The 17,655-nt window shown below is 46.1% G+C and overlaps 1 protein-coding gene across 1 annotated transcript in view; it reads left to right on the top strand.

Annotated features, from left to right (window-relative positions):
• The first annotated feature begins 136 nt into the window (after positions 1-136).
• The window catches only part of ACO2 (aconitase 2), a 31,787-nt gene continuing 14,268 nt past the window's right edge, over positions 137-17,655 (top strand). Inside the window, exons 1-6 of the mRNA XM_006123968.4 lie at positions 137-291; positions 7,747-7,889; positions 10,642-10,900; positions 13,045-13,137; positions 15,449-15,607; positions 16,064-16,214. Of these exons, the coding sequence (XP_006124030.1) occupies positions 256-291; positions 7,747-7,889; positions 10,642-10,900; positions 13,045-13,137; positions 15,449-15,607; positions 16,064-16,214 (841 nt within the window). The 5' untranslated portion in view covers positions 137-255. The remainder of the gene's footprint in view (positions 292-7,746; positions 7,890-10,641; positions 10,901-13,044; positions 13,138-15,448; positions 15,608-16,063; positions 16,215-17,655) is intronic.

Raw genomic sequence — 17,655 nt, 5'->3', positions numbered from 1 at the left:
TCCACTTCCCCCGAGTCCGCCTCAAAGTTCCCTCTGCTAGGCCAGCTATCACATCCCCAGTGTTTGGAATACTTTCCTTCCAGGACCTAAAAAAACCCTCCCACTCGCCTCCAGACTCAGTCGCTAGATGGAGACCACCCTCTTTGCGGCTCGGCCCCGCCTTTTCTCAACGAAGGCCACGCCCACTCAAGAACGTTATTTAAAGGCCGCGCGTGACGTAATTGGAATGCGACCTCATCTTTGTCAGTGAACAAAATGGCGCCGTACTGTGTCCTGGCAGCTCGCTTGCAGGTGACAGCGCCGCGCGGCGAGCGGGGTGCGGCGGCGGCGGCAGGCGGGTGCCGATGGGCGGCGCGTGGCGGAGGGGACCCGGCTGCCGTTGTCCGTCTCGTGGTGGCTGTTTGAGCCCGGGGCCTCCTCGTTTGGTCCTGTAGGTCACCGCGTCCCTCGCGCCGGCCCAGGCCCTGTTCCCATAGTGACCGGGCTCCCCGCACGCGGGGAGCAGCTCTGGGCGTCTCTGTCCCGAGGTGACACCCCGGCTGCGCTCCCGCCACACGGCCGGGGGGCGGTGCCCTCTCCTCAAGGTGAGGGCAAGGTGAACGGCGAGGTGGGACGCGGAGCGGCAGAGGCCGGAGCGGGGACCACACCGAAAACCTGCCTCTTGTGATCCTGGTCCTGTCGGCCCTGGCCTCGGTTCTCCCTTCTCTGGGCCCCGGTGCTCTGCAGGGGAATGTGCGTCTGCCCCCCTCCCCCAAAGCCCAGCTAGGGCTGCACTCTAGCCTGTGCCTCTAATGACTTCCACAAAAGCAGGGGAATAATTCCTCTTACCGTATAGGAAATGGATCGGTTCTTTATTTTCGTGCTGTCCTAGCATGAGAGCAAGGGGTTAACTGATGGAAAGGGGGTGGTAGGTCAGTTTAAAAATAACGAGAAAATAGTTAACACACCCTGTAATGAATCTGTGGAACTCACTGTTCTCAGAGGCTATCTAGTCTGAACCCCCAAGGTTCGGTTGTAGGACTGGTTTTGTTCAATATCTTTATTAATGACCTGGATGAGGGGATGGATTGCACCCTCAGCAGGTTTGCAGATGACCCTAAGCTAGGGGGAGAGGTAGATACGCTTGAGGGCAGAGATAGGGTCCAGAGTGACTTAGACAAATTGGAGGATTGGGCCACAAGAAATCTGATGAGGTTCAACAAGGACAAGTGCAGAGTCCTGCACTTGAGACGGAAGAATCCCAAGCATAGTTACAAGTTGTGGACCAACCAGTTAAGTAGTAGTTCTGCAGAAAAGGACCTGGGGGTTACAGTGGATGAGAAGCTGGATAAGAGTCAACAGTGTGCCCTTGTAGCCAAGAAGGCTAATGGCATATTAGGTTGCATTAAGAGGAGCATTGCCAGCAGATCCAGAGATGTCATTATTCCCTTTTATTCGGCTTTGGTGAGGCCTTATCTGGAGTATTGTGTCCAGTTCTGGGGCCCCCCACTACAAAAAGGGACGTGGACGCATTGGAGAGGGTCCAGTGGAGGACAACCAAAATAATTAGGGGGCTGGAGCATATGACTTATGAGGAGAGGCTGAGGGAGTTGGGTCTGTTTAGTCTGCAGAAGCGAAGAGTGAGGGGGGATTTGATAGCAGCCTTCAACTTCCTGAAAGGAGGTTCCAAAGAGCATGGAGAGAGGCTGTTCTCAGTAGTGACAGATGGTAGAACAAGGAGCAGTGGTCTCAAGTTGTGGTGGGAGAGGTCCAGGTTGGATATTAGGAAAAACTATTTCGCTAGGAGGGTAGTGAAACACTGGAATGGGTTACCTAGGGAAGTAGTGGAGTCTCCATCCCTAGAGGTGTTTAAGTCGTGGCTTGACAAAGCCCTGGCTGAGTTGATTTAGTTGGGATTGGTCCTGCCTAGAGCAGGGGGCTGGACTTGATGACCTTCTAAGGTCTCTTCCAGCTCTATGGTTCTGTGACTAGAGTTCTTTTAAAAGAGTGAAGAGTTATAATGGATATTAATTATACTAACAAAGCCAGGTAACGGGATCTGCTTCTGGTTACGCCCTGTAGGTGAAATTCTAAGGAATTTTTGTGCATATTATAATATTATGCAGCTAGTGAAAGATCTATGTAAGGATCGCATCACTAACCACAGTGGCACCTCTAATATGGCAGGTATTGTAGCAGCAATTCTATGCAACAGTTTAGGACAAGAAATAAAGAATTAAAACTTCAGGGGGCAACCCTCTTTTCCAGAGCTAAACTAGAGTGGAAATGGCACTGATCTTTAGGTCTGGGCAAAGATGCTGTAAACCAAGGGTGGGGAACCTTTTTTGGATTTGGGGCTGCTGGCCCACAGTAAAATCAATTGAGGGGGTCACATAAGTAAGAAGCAGAAAAAAAATAAACAATCCCTCACTGACATGGCCCTGGACTGAGGAGAGAGACATTTTCCACATTCCCTTCACACACACCAGAACCTTGGAGGGGGCCCAGACTTGTAGATTTGTGTGCTCCAGCCCTGTGGGGAGACTGCCAGGGTGTGTGTGTGAAGCACCAGTGCAGGTTCCCCAATGCTGTGGGGAAGCTCTGAGCCTCGGGCTGGATCCAGGCAAGCCAGGGGCCGCAGGTTCCCCAACCCTGCTATAAACACTAGATACAGGAGAAAAGAGTCAACGGACCATTTGGAGGTCCATCCCTTTGTAGGTCTTGAGGACTGTTTACATGGGCCTGTTTGTGAATAAGGTACAGTGTGAATTCAAACTTCTGTAGCTATTCCAGAATAATTCTGTGTACACAGAGATATGTCTGCACTGCAGCAGCACAACTACAGTGCCGCAGTGTAGAAGCGTCCTACCTAGAAAAAGGTTTTTAGTTGGTGTAGTTAATCCATCTCAACTAGAGGAGGTTGATGGAAGATTTTTTTGACTAACCTAGCTGCATCGTCATTGGGTGCTAGGTCCACCTTACTGTGTCACATGAGGGGTGTAGTTTTGCATAATCTTAAATTGATCCAGCTGGATCATTTCAGTTTTAGTTGATCAGAACTTATTCCAGTTAGTTTTTCCATGTAGATAAACCCTTAAGCTGTTCGGGTATTAGTAAGCTATTGTGAGAACTAACGTGGAGCCTCCTAAAGTTCTCAGGATTTGATTAGGGATGTTAAATTTAGTTTATTAAACTAATCAATGGATTTTCCAGTGACTAGTTGTTAAGCAGGGGAGCTGCAGCAGGGTTAGCTCCCGGCCTGGGAGCTAATCTTGCTGCGTTTCCTCCTTTTAATGTATTAAGAGCTGACAGGCTCTTAATACATTTAAAAGGCTGGTGCACAGCATAGGGATGTTAACTAGCGATTAATTTACTAGATAGGCACTTCTGTGTTCTGCCTTTAAAATGTACAAGAGTTTCAGTGGGGGCTCTTGTGCATTTCAAATTTAAAATGCTCCATGGAGCCCAGGACCAGCGGGAAATCCTGCAGGCTCCAGTCCCCGCTGGGGACTCTTGTACATTTCAAAGCTGTCAGCTGATCCCGGGCTCCTTGTGGCACTATCGCTTAGAAGTAGCCCCCTGTTTCCCCCCCCTTCTTGCTACTTCTATCAGATAGAGGCAGCGGGGAGAGGGCGGGGGAGAAAGTGGCTAGTCGACTGGTCCTAATATCTTTAACGGTGGGTGGGTGGGGTACCTGACATGAGCCAGGAGTCAGCTGTCCTGGCTCACGCTCGGTCCCCCTACCCCGCTGCACTTCTGATTTTTAAATGTATTAAGAGCTATCTGGCTTTGAAAAGCAGAGGCGCAATGTCTGGGACTGGGTGCAAGCTGGCAATGTGCTGATTCCTAGCTTGCGCCTGGTCCCCACTGCATCCATACCCCCGTGGACACGGTGCTGGGGGAGAACCGGCTTTTAATGGGGTTTTTTTTATCCCTAGTTTTAGCAGGACACAGGAGCTTCTGACAAGTTGTGATCTTTGAGCCTTGCAGGAGGTGATGGCTGTCAGACTGAAGAGTGGATTGAGTGTTCTTTCCTCTCTTTGCAAAAGATTAATGTAAATAGGAAAGTAATGTTGTATTTGTCCTAGCCTATATATTTATAATAAAAATGTGTTTTAGAGGTTTGGGTCTGTGTCTGTCTAGGAGTTCATTTGTTCAAGAACTCCTCCTAACCAGCAAGAGCTAAACCATAACCTTTGGTGTGCAGTTTCCTCTTATCCTAACTTAAAGCAAGGTCAGGGTTTGTTTGTGCTAGGAAACTGGTATGTGCCTGGAATTTGATAGTCTTCCATAACATGGAAGCAGGGTGGGGAGGGATGTGATCCTCATACTCACCATGGGGGACAGTGAGCATGGGGAGGCGCTATCCTGCAGAGTGACTACTGGGGGCAGCCACATCACCAACAGAGTAGCCATGCACAGATGGGGCTCTGCCATCTTGCCTGTCACTGATAGTGGCCTCCCTGTCTAAAACCCATCCCCTGGGAGCACCACTGGAGCTGGTTGGCCAGTCCAGCCACAGGACCCACTGCCCTCTCTTCTCTCCTCCCCTCCACTGCCCCCTTCCCCCCCCACTGCCTGCACTGCTGCACAGCTTCTCCCCCTTGGATCTGCTCCTGGCACATCAGTCGGGGGTGGGGGAAGGAGAGAAGCTGGTGCTGGCTTAAAAGCCGTCTTAAAAGCAGCTGGCTTAAAAGCTGGTTTCCCCCAGCACCGTCTCCGTGGTGCCACCTATCCTTCCCCACCCCATCTCTCTTGCTGCCTCTGTCAGAGGCAGCAGGAGATAGGGAGACTGCTGCCAAGCAGTCGGTGTTCGCGACCGCCTGGGCTGGCTGTGGGCAGGGGCTCCCAGAGCCAGCGCAAGCCAAGACTGCTGCGCCTTTGCATTTTAAATGTAGTAAAAGCCACTGGGCTTTTATTACATTTAAAATGCAGAGCCACGGTGCCGGCATAAGCCAGGATTGGTCAGTCTTGGCTAAGGATGTTATATTGCGGTTAATTTACTAGTTGAGTAGTTGATGGAATTTCCATGAACTACTCAACGAGTCGATAAGAGGAATGTGGAAGAACCCACTGGGGGCTCTTGTTCATTTCAAAATGGAAGCACACTCATGGAGCCCAGAGGAAGCACATACCCATGGTGTATGAGACTGAGTCCCCCATTGACTCTGGGGTCAGCTGGCGACTCCCTAGCTTATCCTGGGTTCCGCAGAAATGCTGCGCAGAGCCCAGAATCAGCTGGGGAGTCTCCGCTGACCCCAGGTGGCACTGCCACTTTGAAATGCCACCTGGGGTCAGCACTGCACAGCTGATTCCGGGCGTCCCTTTGAAGTCCTTCCCTCCCCCTTTGCTGCCTCTGATAGAGTCGGAAAGTGTGTGTGTGGGGGGGAAATCTACTAGTCTTTAACACACTTTGTCCTGGCTCAAGCTGGCTCTAGGAGCTACTCCAACTGTGGCTCTGCAGAGTAGCCTTTGTCAAGTAATCGTGCAGTTGATTACAAATTGTATCAACTACAGGATTAACCAAATAACCGCTCTTTAACATCTGTAGTACTTGCACTTTGTTCTGTGGTTGTATCCCAAACCATATCCACCAAATTGTGGTGAATTATTAACTGAAAAGAAGAGTCCAAGTTGATGCATTTTAATGAGTAGCTCGGTGACTTGCACCTTTTAAAAGTAGTATTCTTCACTTGTACCTTTTTATGTTGTTCCCTAAGTGGCATGTGCTTTAATGATCGCGAAGACTTACTTTTTGTATTAAAGTAGTTCATAGAAGCTTTGACTGGGATCCCCCTTCACACAAAATGGCCTATCAAGGCTGTTCCTCACTCTAGCACTGAGGGTACATCTAGACTACATCTTCTTTTTGAAAAAGGATATGCAAATTCTGCGGGAATTTGCATAGTTTCTTCCATTTTCGAAAAAGTGATCAGAAGAAGATATGAAAATTCCATGGGAATTTGCGTATCCTCTTTCGAAAATAAAACGTAGTCTAGATGTACCCTTAGAGTGCAGAAGGCGGGGGTCCGCAAGAGACCTTAAAATATCTTGGCACTAACGGCTTCTGATTAATATTAAAAAAAAAAAAAAAAAAAAACACCTTCCCAAGGTCAGATTCCTTGACCTTGGGCGGTACACTGCCAGCACTCAAAGGCAAAAACCCCTTGCAAGCACAGGAAGACGCACTTGAGAATTTCTTCCTGTGGGGTAATCCCAAATTCCTTAACTGTCTCCTTAGGAGAGAGCTTGAAAACAAACTAATTGTTTAATAGCTTACCTTTAGATTCAGGCATGTGCAACAGAGCTTCCTGCCTTCCAGGACACTGGAATCAGATCATGGTTTTAAAAAGGTGATTTTTATTAACCAAAGAAGATACAATTGTAAAAGTACACATGGTTATTAGGCATTATAGAGCAACTAAAAAATAGATTAAAGTATAGTGGGATTCAGTTTTAGCTACAGTATATGGGGGGAGGTAAATAACTTTATCGTGTCTAAACATTCCCTGTCTTGCTCACATTTGTTGTTCTAAGGCTCAGTTTTTTCTAGACATGGCTATTTCTGACAATTACATGCCTGATTCCCAAGGCTTACTTAAGCTTTCCCTGGATCTTATTCTGAACTCACACAAGACTGAAGCAAGTAGAGCCTGTTTTTCAATTCACATCTCTCTCTTCCCATTGGCTCTCCTGGCTTCCTGCCAATACTTCCTGGATACCAGCTGTTTCTGGGTTTAACTCTTTACAGGCCATTTAGTTACTAAATGGCTGGGATGCCTAGAAAAGGGCAGTGCCCCTCTCAGACATCACATTGCCAGAGTAGTGGTACAGATTTTTTTTATATATAAAAGGACAAATGTATATTGTTGGGGGTACTGTTACAAACTGCTTATACAATCAATTTAAATGTGAATCCCAATCTTCTTAGATTCCTTGTAGCTTTTTCACTTATCTGATATTTAGAGGACAATACAATCTTTGGATGCTGTGAATCTTATTTATAATCTTGCTTCTGTAGCTCACAGTTCTTTAATGAGTATTTCAGAGTCTGGTATCAAGATTATCTTAAGAATACACCAGAGGGTAAAAATAACAAGGTGGTAGCATGAATTTGGGTTGGAGTTCTTTGCCTCGCACCAGAAAGTTTCATAACGAATGAATAATTAAGGATAAAGGTGAATTCTAGGAGTAAGGAAAAAATGCTCAGATATTACAATAAGGGTTTATTACAGCTTCAGCCCTTGCCATTGTTATCTCTTTACATGACACCAATGCTGGTGAAAGTTGACAACACATGCCTAAGAAATTTGGATACCCATTTCCTATTAATTGCAATGTAAATTGGATATCCATATCCCTTATGCAGCTTTAAAAAACTCTGCCAATGGCCATCTAATCATGAGTATGGTTAAGATTTTGTCATGGTTATTTTTAGTAAATCAGGGATAGGTCCCAGGCAATAAGCAAAATTCACAGAAACCTGTAACCTGTCCCTGACTTACTAAAAATAACCATGACAAAATGGGAATGAGAGTCTGAGCCTTGCTTTGGGTAGGGGAGTGCAGGATGTGGCTGGGTTACATGGCACACTTGACCATATTAGGTCATTATTTTTTAAACTGCTTAACCAGTTTTTGTTGTTCTCTTAGAATTAGTGTCCTAGAAACCAGAGCTGGAAAACACACATTACTTTTGTTTGTGGGAGATCACTTTGCTGCAGATGCTTGATGGCTAATTGATATCATCTGTCTTTTCCTCTTCCAGCAAGTCCTGAGTAAAGGGATACGACGGTACCATGTAGCTCCTGTCCTGTGCCAGAGGGCCAAGGTGGCCATGAGCCACTTTGAGCCTAATGAATACATCAATTATGAAATGCTTGAGAAAAACATAAATATCGTCCGTAAAAGGTAAGGGTGAGACATGGTTTGGACAACCCACCACCACAAAGAAGGAAGAAGATGATGAGACTTCAAGGGGTTGTGGCAGCACCAGGAAAACGTTGGGGGGGAAAGAGCAGCTTTAAATGACTGTGCTGTTATGTGGACAAATGAAAATGCTGTGTGCTAGTGACTCCTATGTGGTGGTGGGGGGAGTGTCTTGTCCACTGAAATGGCCTGATTTTTTGCATACAAGATGCTGACAAAGTAGAAGTATTAGCATTGGACTTCATACCAGCTATTGGACATTCTCACGTTGGGGTTTTTTGCTTAACGTTAGGTTTCAGATGGGAGTCTAGGGCATGATACAGCAAGTCTGTTTGTACTCATAGGAAACAGTATGTGATCCGTACTAGATAGTAGGGATGTCTGTATGTACTCAGCTACATGATTAACCAATAAGCCTGGGCTTATTGGTTAATCTTGTTGACTACATGCACTTTCTCCCTCCCCTTGTTGCCTCTGTATCAGAGGCAGCAAGTGGGAGAGCGGGCTTTAAACAGGCTCCCAGTGAGAACTGGATCCACCTGCCCCCCTATCGCATGCACTGCTGCCTCAGAGGCTGCTGTGTGGAGGGTTAGGGGAACAGGCAGAGCCCATACATGCAGGGAGCTGGCTTGCAGACCCGCCTGCCCCCCTCCTTGCTGCCCCCTACAGAGGCAGAAAGGGGGGGGGGCAAACAGGAGCTGGTGCTTGGGGGAGCTGGCTTAAAGCTGGCTCCCCCAACACCAGCCCTGCAGTGCCCTTCCTCCCTGTTGCTGCCTCTTATCAGAGGCAGTACTGCGGGGTGGGACGGGACGGGGAAGCTGCCGCAAAGCAGCCTCTGTCCACAGTGACCCAGGCTCGCTGGGAACAGAGGCTAATGTGTGACAGCAGCCCCTGTCCATGGTGGGGAGGGGCAATCTGAGCTCCCCACAGACTGGCAGCTGCCACCTTTATCTGCAGGGAGCTTGGACCTCCATGGACAGGGGCTGCTGCTCACCTTGCACTGCTGTCTCTGTATCAGAAGCAGCGGTGCAGGGTAGCAGGCAGCTTGTCTGTGCAGGGAGCTTGTTCCCCTGGTGGACTGTCTCCTACGTGCCACCCTGCGCTGCTTGCTGTGATAGAGGGGCAGCAGCGCAGGGTGGCAGGAGGCTCCACAGGAGCGGGGCTGGGAGTGCACCAGCTGCTGGCACCACCCGGGGGACTATCAAATAGTCATGTAACTACTAATATTCATTTACACAACTGTTCAGACAGGACTATGCAGCACTTTAAAGACTAACAAGATGGTTTATTAGGTGATGAGCTTTCGTGGACCAGAGCCACTTCCTCAGATCAAATTGTGGAAGAAAATTGGCACGACCATACATACCAAAGGGATACAATCAAAAAAAGTGAACACACATAAAATAGACCAATGAGGTTTTAGAACAGAGGGGGGATGAGGGCAGGAGGTTAATGTCTGAGATAATGATATTAGCTTCCCCAATTATCACCTCTAATATCATTATCTCATAGACATTAACCTCCCCTTCCTCATTCCCCTTCTGTTCTAATATCTGATCGGTCTATTTTATGTGTGTTCACTTTTTTGGTTGTATCCCTTTGGTATGTATGGTCATGCCAATTTTCTTCCACAATTTGATCTGAGGAAGTGGGTCTGGCCCACAAAAGCTCATCACCTAATAAACCATCTTGTTAGTCTTTAACGTGCTGCATAGTCCTGTCTTCTTTTGTTTCAGCAAGACCAGACTAACATGGCTACATCTCTCTTACATGATCTCTAACTGAATAGTTGTAGAATAGTAACATCCCTACTAGAAAGATGCTTTGAAAGAGAATTCCCCCCTTTTCTTCTTTGTACTTAATTTCACTGTAGAAAGAATCATTCTGTATTCATGTGTCCAGATGCATAGAGTAAATGGTGGCCGAGAGATTCCTAGCATACCTAGTTGTGACCTTAGTCTGCTGACACTGATTAGTGTGACCTCAGGATCATCAGTTTTACTTCAGACTCACCTTAGCAGTAGTTGATTGTCATTCCCTTGTGATGGCCATTCTGTATCCTTTGTAAAATGAGTTGGTTGTCTCATTTCCATTTATTGTAGCCATGTTAGGTTCATCACAGAAAAAATCACCATTGGACTTAATTGGTGTTTCTGTTGAGACAGTCTGTCTGTAAGGAATCCAATGACTGAGAAGGCCCTGACTTCCCTACTTGTTTCCTAAAGCTAATGGATCCTCACTTACTACGGGGCCTAGCACACACTGATTTGATGACTTGTGTGGGATCAATGTATGTATTTTTTTAACATTTCTTGTAGCTATACCACTGTAGACTATGATCTCAGAAGCTAAGTAGAGTTAGGTGACTGTTGATTCTACTGCATCAAAATGTGTTCATTTGGAAACTTTGGGGGGGGGGAACATGGATGCTTCAGGAAGGGGTGCTGATGGCTTTTGAGTGCTCATCCATCTGAGTCAACACTGAACCAGGGCCTCTGCATTGTTTCATGTTTAACCAGCTGTCAGAAGGATCTTTACTTCAGTGTTGTGGGGAAAACAAGTGGTCCCTCTCTATATAATGTAAAACAGGCCTTGAGAATCTGGTTCTTCTGGATGATGAACAAGGATACTCCCTTGCATTTCTATGCATATTTTAAGATGCACATTTAAATGGGATAAGAGGGTTAAAAACATGAACTGACATTGAAATTCTTCCCTGTTGTCTTCCGCACAGACTAGACCGTCCCCTGACCCTTTCTGAGAAGATTGTATATGGGCACCTGGATGATCCTGTGAAACAGGATATTGAGAGGGGCAAAACCTACCTGCGCCTGCGACCAGACCGTGTAGCCATGCAGGATGCGACGGCTCAGATGGCAATGCTACAATTCATCAGCAGTGGCTTGCCCAAGGTGGCAGTGCCCTCCACCATCCACTGTGATCACCTCATTGAAGCCCAGTTAGGGGCTGAAAAGGATCTTCGGAGAGCTAAGGTGGTTATTGCACCAAGACTCATGAAATAACACAATTATCTCCTATGTTGGGAACACTTTTCAAGAGAACAATCACAGGAATTGAAATCACACCAGTTTATGTACTGTACAGCACTGTAGATGTATGTGATGCAGTACAAAACCAAAGTTGTGATAGATCCAAGCTTACAATCTGAACTAGACAAAGGAATCACAAACCGTTTAAAGGATGAGACATGATGAGAAAAGACTGTCTTAGTCAAGCTGCTTTGGAACCCAAGGCAAATGGTGTATGCCAGAGGGAGGTTGTTGGTCTGGGGAAGAGGGAGGTGTGAAACATGAAAATAGCTGGATCCTAGAGCATTACAAAGGTTCTTCCAGCCGTGATCAAAACCTGGTGTGTCACGGCACAGTAATGTGAAAGCCTCCAGAATACACCTAACTACATAGACCACAGTCTAGTCTAGAGTGAGGAAGAAGCATTGTCTTGATTCCTGCAAGTTATCAACTAAGAGTTGTGCTCCTGTGTCACTTTCTGGGGTAAAAATCTTGTAGGATCTCTTCTTTCACCCCCTGCAACCTGCGAATGATAGAAACATACAGTAGAAGATGGGAAGACGGAGGACTCTGATCCCTTTCCCTCACTCTGAGGCTATGGGATAGACTATGGGATAAGCTCCTCTGGTTTTAACAGACCATTCTAATTGTAGTGCTTTAGAGAAGCTGGCCCTTATGTCCTGGCGGCAGGAAGAACTTTCCTTGCTATCCAATCTGGTGAATTAGTTTGCTGCACCTGTACATAGGGGATGAGATGTAGCTTAATCATCTAATTTAATTTATAGCCTAAGATACTGGCCAAAGTAAGTGCGGTCCTCTTCACTGTCCTGGAAATCATAGTAAGGTGAATTATGCCACTCATGAAATTGAGGTCAAGCGCAAATTTTCCCTCATTAAGAGTATTTGTCCTACACTTGGTACCTCAGGAAGCTTGAAAATTGTGCCAGAGGTTCAGAATCTGGAGCCTTCTTACTAGACTGTTTGTTCCCTTTCTTCCCTTCACCCCTTGCCCTCCTGCTGCTCTTGCTCTCGGCACCAAACGTTCTCTGTGGTGTGATTGTATTCTTTGTGGCCATTCTGCCGCAGCTCCAAGCATTCCCTCCCTCACCAGCCACTCTGTGATTACAGCAAGCAAAGATTCTGCCTGCCTCTGACTGGGTTTGGCTCTTGATATTGCTAGTTGGCATGGAATGAATGCTGGCAGGGCAGAGTGTGGCTTGGATCTGCTCCTGGCACATCAGTATGCTCTGTTTGGGAAGAGAGCTGCACAAACAGAGTGAAGTGACCTGGCTCCCTGTGCAAGCAAAACTCAAAGAGCCATCACTGCCTCACAGGAAAACTCTAGCAAATGTTCTGAATGGAGACAATTCCTCTATTATCTCCATATAGTTTTCCCTTTCTCCTTATTCTGAAGTGTTTGCATGAGAATGAGGTCTCCAAGTCGTCATACACTCCTGTTCCTTACCTGCTCTCCAGCTGCTTTACTAAGAACATCTTGACATCATACTATCTTATGCTTGCGATAAGTGACTGCCCCAAAGACTGATGTCCTAGAGAGAGGCAGCATTATATAGCTGGTAGAACAGGAAACTTGGGGTCTTTCCCATTTTGCCACTAACTTTGTCTGGTCTTGGGCGTGTTACTTAGCGCCACTGCCCCATCTGTAAAATTGAGCTAAAACGCTTATGAAAGTACTACATAGAACAATGGTACTGAGAAGGAAACAAAAGATAAGTCTGTGAAATTGAAGCAAGATGGCTTATGGATAGTGTGGGGTTTTGTTTTAGAATTTACTGTTTAAAGTTATAACTCAGTCTTGTGATACTTTAGTGGTGTCACAAATTGTCGAATATAGTGATGGTATCCCTGACATTCTATGGCCTGTTATACTGGAGGTCAGACTAGATGATGGCTGTGGTCCCTTCTAGACTTAAAATTATTTCCTGCAAGTCAGTGATACTGAACTTCATTCTTCTCTCCACGGCCTACAAAATGTCCAGGAAGAGTAACAAGCAAGCCAGTGGGAAGGGGTTGGCTGAGTTCTGGTTCTGTGGGGGAGAAAACCAAATGTAATGTCTTACTAATATTTTGTTTAACTGTATGACTAGGACATTAACCAGGAGGTGTACAACTTTCTAGCAACAGCAGGTGCCAAATATGGAGTAGGGTTCTGGAAACCTGGATCAGGAATCATTCATCAGGTAAGGAGTGCAAGTACTAAAAGAATCCTCCTTTCTAGGAAGAGGAATGTGACCTCTCTTTCCTCCCCACCTTACTCCATGTTTATTCTAGACTGGCTTTCTTTGCCTTGCAAGATGACCTCTTTGCAATTCTGGCCTAGACCATTATTTCTCCATGGTTGTGCTGGTCAAACTAATCTGATGCTTGATGGTCTAGTGCTGGTGCTAACTATAGTGGAAGGGGTGGAGTTTTATTACTTCATCTGGTAGCTCTGGCCCAAAATTAACTTCCCAACAATGTAATCTGCTTTTATGGGAAGGAGAGAGGTTTTTTTTTTTTTTTTTAAATCAAATGTACTTATGATCTTAGTTTTAGTAAAAACAGAGTGTTGGGGAGAAAATACTCACACACAGTAGCACTGTCTTATTGCCTGAGAATAGCAAAGCAATAATCAGTCTAGAATTAATATGCAGACTGAATGAAGTGTAATAGTAAACACTGAAGGTGAAAGTAACTTTTTAAACAAACGTTTCTAGAATCTCCTCTTCCTAGCACCTTAACAGAATACAATCAACTTAAAAATCATGTTTCTCTCTTTTCAACCTATTTATAAGTAATACTTACAATAAGTTTAATTAGGAGACTGGAGGAAAAGCTCATATTGTTTTAATCTATTTTGTGTATTCCACCATGCTTTGGTGTAATGGCTTCCTCTGCATAGCTAAATGGCTTCTATTTTGCTTTGAATGCCCCACACAAACGTGGACAAGATGGGAGAGGAACATTCAATTGTCCCCAAACATCCTGACAACATAGGTTTTTACAAGCGCAGTTAAGAGGTGCCTTGAGTTGCAAAGGAAGTGTCCTTTTATCGTGTAGATATGTTGCCTTCAGCCCAGCAGGCTACACTGGAAGGAGGTGAGGGGTGTCACCTGAGCCTGGGTAGGAAACTCTGGGGAAAAACTCCTTCTGCCACTGCTCTGGGACCATATGATAACACTTACCATATGGCCATCTATGGTATGTTTTCTACCATCACTAGGATCTGAGCACTTGTGTGTAATAACAATAGTGGCTTTCACAGAGTTTTTGGCATGTCTTTCTTTTTGGGGGTAAAAGCTTTGTTTAGGGTAGGGTTTGTCTTTAGTTGCGATATTTTGGAGCATAAGGGGATGTCAGTGAGGGCTTTTCTTTATATTTTTCACCCTTAGTAGCACTGGACAGGAGCCTTGGCTTATCACCTGATAAAACTCAAGGGTTTCATGAGTGGGATCAAGGCAAGTCTGCCCCTCACTCCAATGCCAGATCTTGTGCTGCTGTTCTTATTCTAACCCTGTTCTCTTTGCCACCACACTTGCAATGATAGAGGTGTGCCTAGGACAGCCTTCTTTGGTCCTGATAGAGAGGACTTGAAGAAGCTTTGCCAAGCCTGATGAATGAGGCACTCAGGTTAATGCATGAGCCTTTGTTTTCTGTCACTAGAATCATTTGAGTGGGTGTGGCAAAGTGGGGATTTTGTCTTGTAATGTTGCTGGTGACTTCTATTGTTCTATAGCAAACCTGTGTGCCTTAGTTTCCCAGGGCACTGCACCAATGTCTATATGGTGATGGGAATTTTGGGTATGTCAGTCTCCTGAACTTACACTATGGCCCATGCCCTTCATATCCTGAGACTGGGAGGGGTGTGACCAGGTGATCTCTTCTTTTCTCCACCTCCCCAAAAGCAGGAAGAGCGGCCTGGCTGCAGGAGCTGGGGTCTGGAGCTAAGTCTCTACTGGTTTGTGGTATAGGAGGAAGTGTCAGGCCTCAACCTCTGGGCTCCCTTCTCCCAAAGATGGATTGTATTGACTGCTTCTGGTAACGGTGCTCACAAGTTGTTCTAAAGCGTGTCTCTGTCAACTAATAAACCTTCTGTTCTACCTGCTGCCTGAGTTGCATCTGACTGAGGATGGGGGTGCAGAACCCAGTGACTTACCACACCTCAATAACAGTGGGTTAGCTGGGTTTTATCTGTAGGGAGTCTTCTGATGTCACGTAGATCCCATGCAACCCTGTACTGTATTGTATTATCACTGGCTTCGTGTTCTCTACTCGGACTGGACTGGTTTAAATTCATTCGTTGCATCTGGTGAAGGGCTGACTGAACACATTTTCTTTAGTGGGAGATGCAGTTGGAATGACAATGAGCTTGCATCCCAAAATAAGCTTGTGACCATCTTGGGATTACTACCTACAAGTGAAATCACTGATCTGATCCATGGCTCCTTCTGCTCCTGGCTCTCCTCTTCGCTAAGTTTTATCTTGTTCTTTTTCCACTCCCATTTGTTTCAGATCATCCTGGAGAACTATGCGTACCCTGGGGTTTTGCTCATCGGTACAGATTCTCACACCCCCAATGGAGGTGGCCTGGGTGGAATCTGCATAGGAGTGGGCGGAGCTGATGCAGTAGATGTCATGGCAGGCATCCCCTGGGAGCTCAAATGCCCAAAGGTGAGACAGTGGGGGAAGAGTTAATTCCAAACATGTGGGGAGCTGAAATAATGAGAAAAGGGGAGCTGAAATTTCCCATATAGAGGAGGCACTTTGAGCCACTATAGCCTTTGGAAAGTAGACTGATCCAGAAGCAATGCTTCACTGGCAAACTCCCTGCATTTGTAGGGGAAGGGGGAGGGCTTGTGGTATATGTGTGCCTCAAATGATGCGTCCTCTGTAATTTCCCTTTAACTAGCCATGCAAAAGGATTCAGGCCTCTTGGCAATCTAGGCTGCTTGGAATGTGGATTTGCTACTTGAGGATTTTCTTCCTTGCCCCACATCCTGATTTCTGGGCACTGATGCTACTCGGACGTGTGGGGGACTAGGATCCAGGCAGATGCTCATTGACTTAGCCAGCAGAAGATAAAATCTGTGTTTCAGCAAGCTTTTCTCTCTTGTTGGTGCTTTATAGGTTATTGGCATCAAACTGACTGGCAAGCTGTCAGGCTGGAGCTCTCCTAAAGATGTGATCTTGAAAGTGGCTGGCATCCTCACAGTGAAAGGTGGCACAGGTGCCATCATAGAATATCATGGGCCTGGTGTGGACTCAATCTCCTGCACTGGTGAGGCAACACTGTCTGATTTATTGGGGACATAGATGATTACTGAAAGCTGCAGACTCGAGACTGTAGTGAGCAGATGGATGCTGTTTGGTGTTTTGGTGATCAGTTGGATTGACTGCTGGTGGGCTGAGGGTGGGAAGAGAATGTGATGGGGGTTCTTTAAAAGAACCCAACTGCTTTACCTGGCCTGGTAGTTAATGTGCTTCCTTGCTGTCCAGAAGACTGATTCTAGTTCTGATCTCTTGCTATGCAGGCTGACAGCAAGGGAATGATCAAAGCACAGATCTCCTTTCAGGGTAGGAGTGATTACTCACCTGTGATTCCTCCTGCAATTCAGGAGCACACAATGGCTGGCTGCAAAAGTGGAGTCTTGTTAAATGGCCAATCAGAAGAGTTGGCATTAGCAGGATGCAGGACCTCACCTATGTTAGGAGGGAGGAAAAACCGGGGATTTTTTTTTCATGGTTCTGATAGGATACAAGTGGTTGATCTTCCTGCATTTATGTTTAGATACACTGGCCTGACCATGTAATTAGAAGGAGGGAAAGGAAGCTGGTGGTAGGCAGTGAGTGTGTGCACACTGCTGAAGAAAGGCCTCTCATGAGAGCAGATGAAAGTAATTGGAATGGGAGATTGACCAATCCACTTTCATCTGTGGTCTGTGTTTCTAGAGCCCTAGACAGACTTTGGGCCTGCCTGTTGGAATGTGAAAAATAGGATTTACATAATGAAATTCTAGCTAGATTTAAAATGCTCCTAAAGCTTCACCAAGGTGTTTTGAAATTCATGGCAGATCCCAGTGGCATGAGAACATACTTTCATGCTCAGTCAGGGAGAGAATCATTTTTACTTCACTAAAATTAGAGATGTTAACTGGTAAGTCTCACCCATTAAGGGTGAGACTTATCAGTGGGGGTTGGAGCAGTCCCCTGGGAGCGCCCCATGGGACCTGCCATGGGTGGGTGGAGCAGCCCTGTAGGTTAACCCAGGGGTTCTCAAACTTTGTGATGCGAGCAACTTAGAGGGGGTTGCGGTGACTCCCTCGGGGGGTCAGGACCCACAGTTTGAAAAACACAGGGTTAACCAGTTCAAGTTAATGTTAGCCAGTTAATTAAAAAGGATTTTCCACCCTTAACTTAAATCAGCCATTGGTCTTAACTGAAAAATGACAATACAACTGATTCTTCTAGCTATACAGTATTTCTCTAGCTGGGGAGGAGTTTGAACACTGCCCCTAGTATTGTGCAGGTGGTAAAGAGACTGCTGCAAAATATGCTTGGGAGCTTCAACAGTTACAACCATGTTAATTTGTTTCCTATGAGCTGCATTTCCTTGATCTCCACACACAAAGCTCTATACACTTTTATGTGCATTCAAAAGGTGAAAAGTATCTGGCATTAATAAAATGGAATATTGGATCAGTTGGACCTTAGACCAAGCT

Source organism: Pelodiscus sinensis, chromosome 1 (assembly GCF_052426305.1).
Source record: "Pelodiscus sinensis isolate ZL-2025 chromosome 1, ASM5242630v1, whole genome shotgun sequence".
Lineage (NCBI taxonomy): Eukaryota > Metazoa > Chordata > Testudines > Trionychidae > Pelodiscus > Pelodiscus sinensis.
Note: the sequence above shows the minus strand (reverse complement) of the source record. Positions and strands in the feature narration are given on the sequence as shown.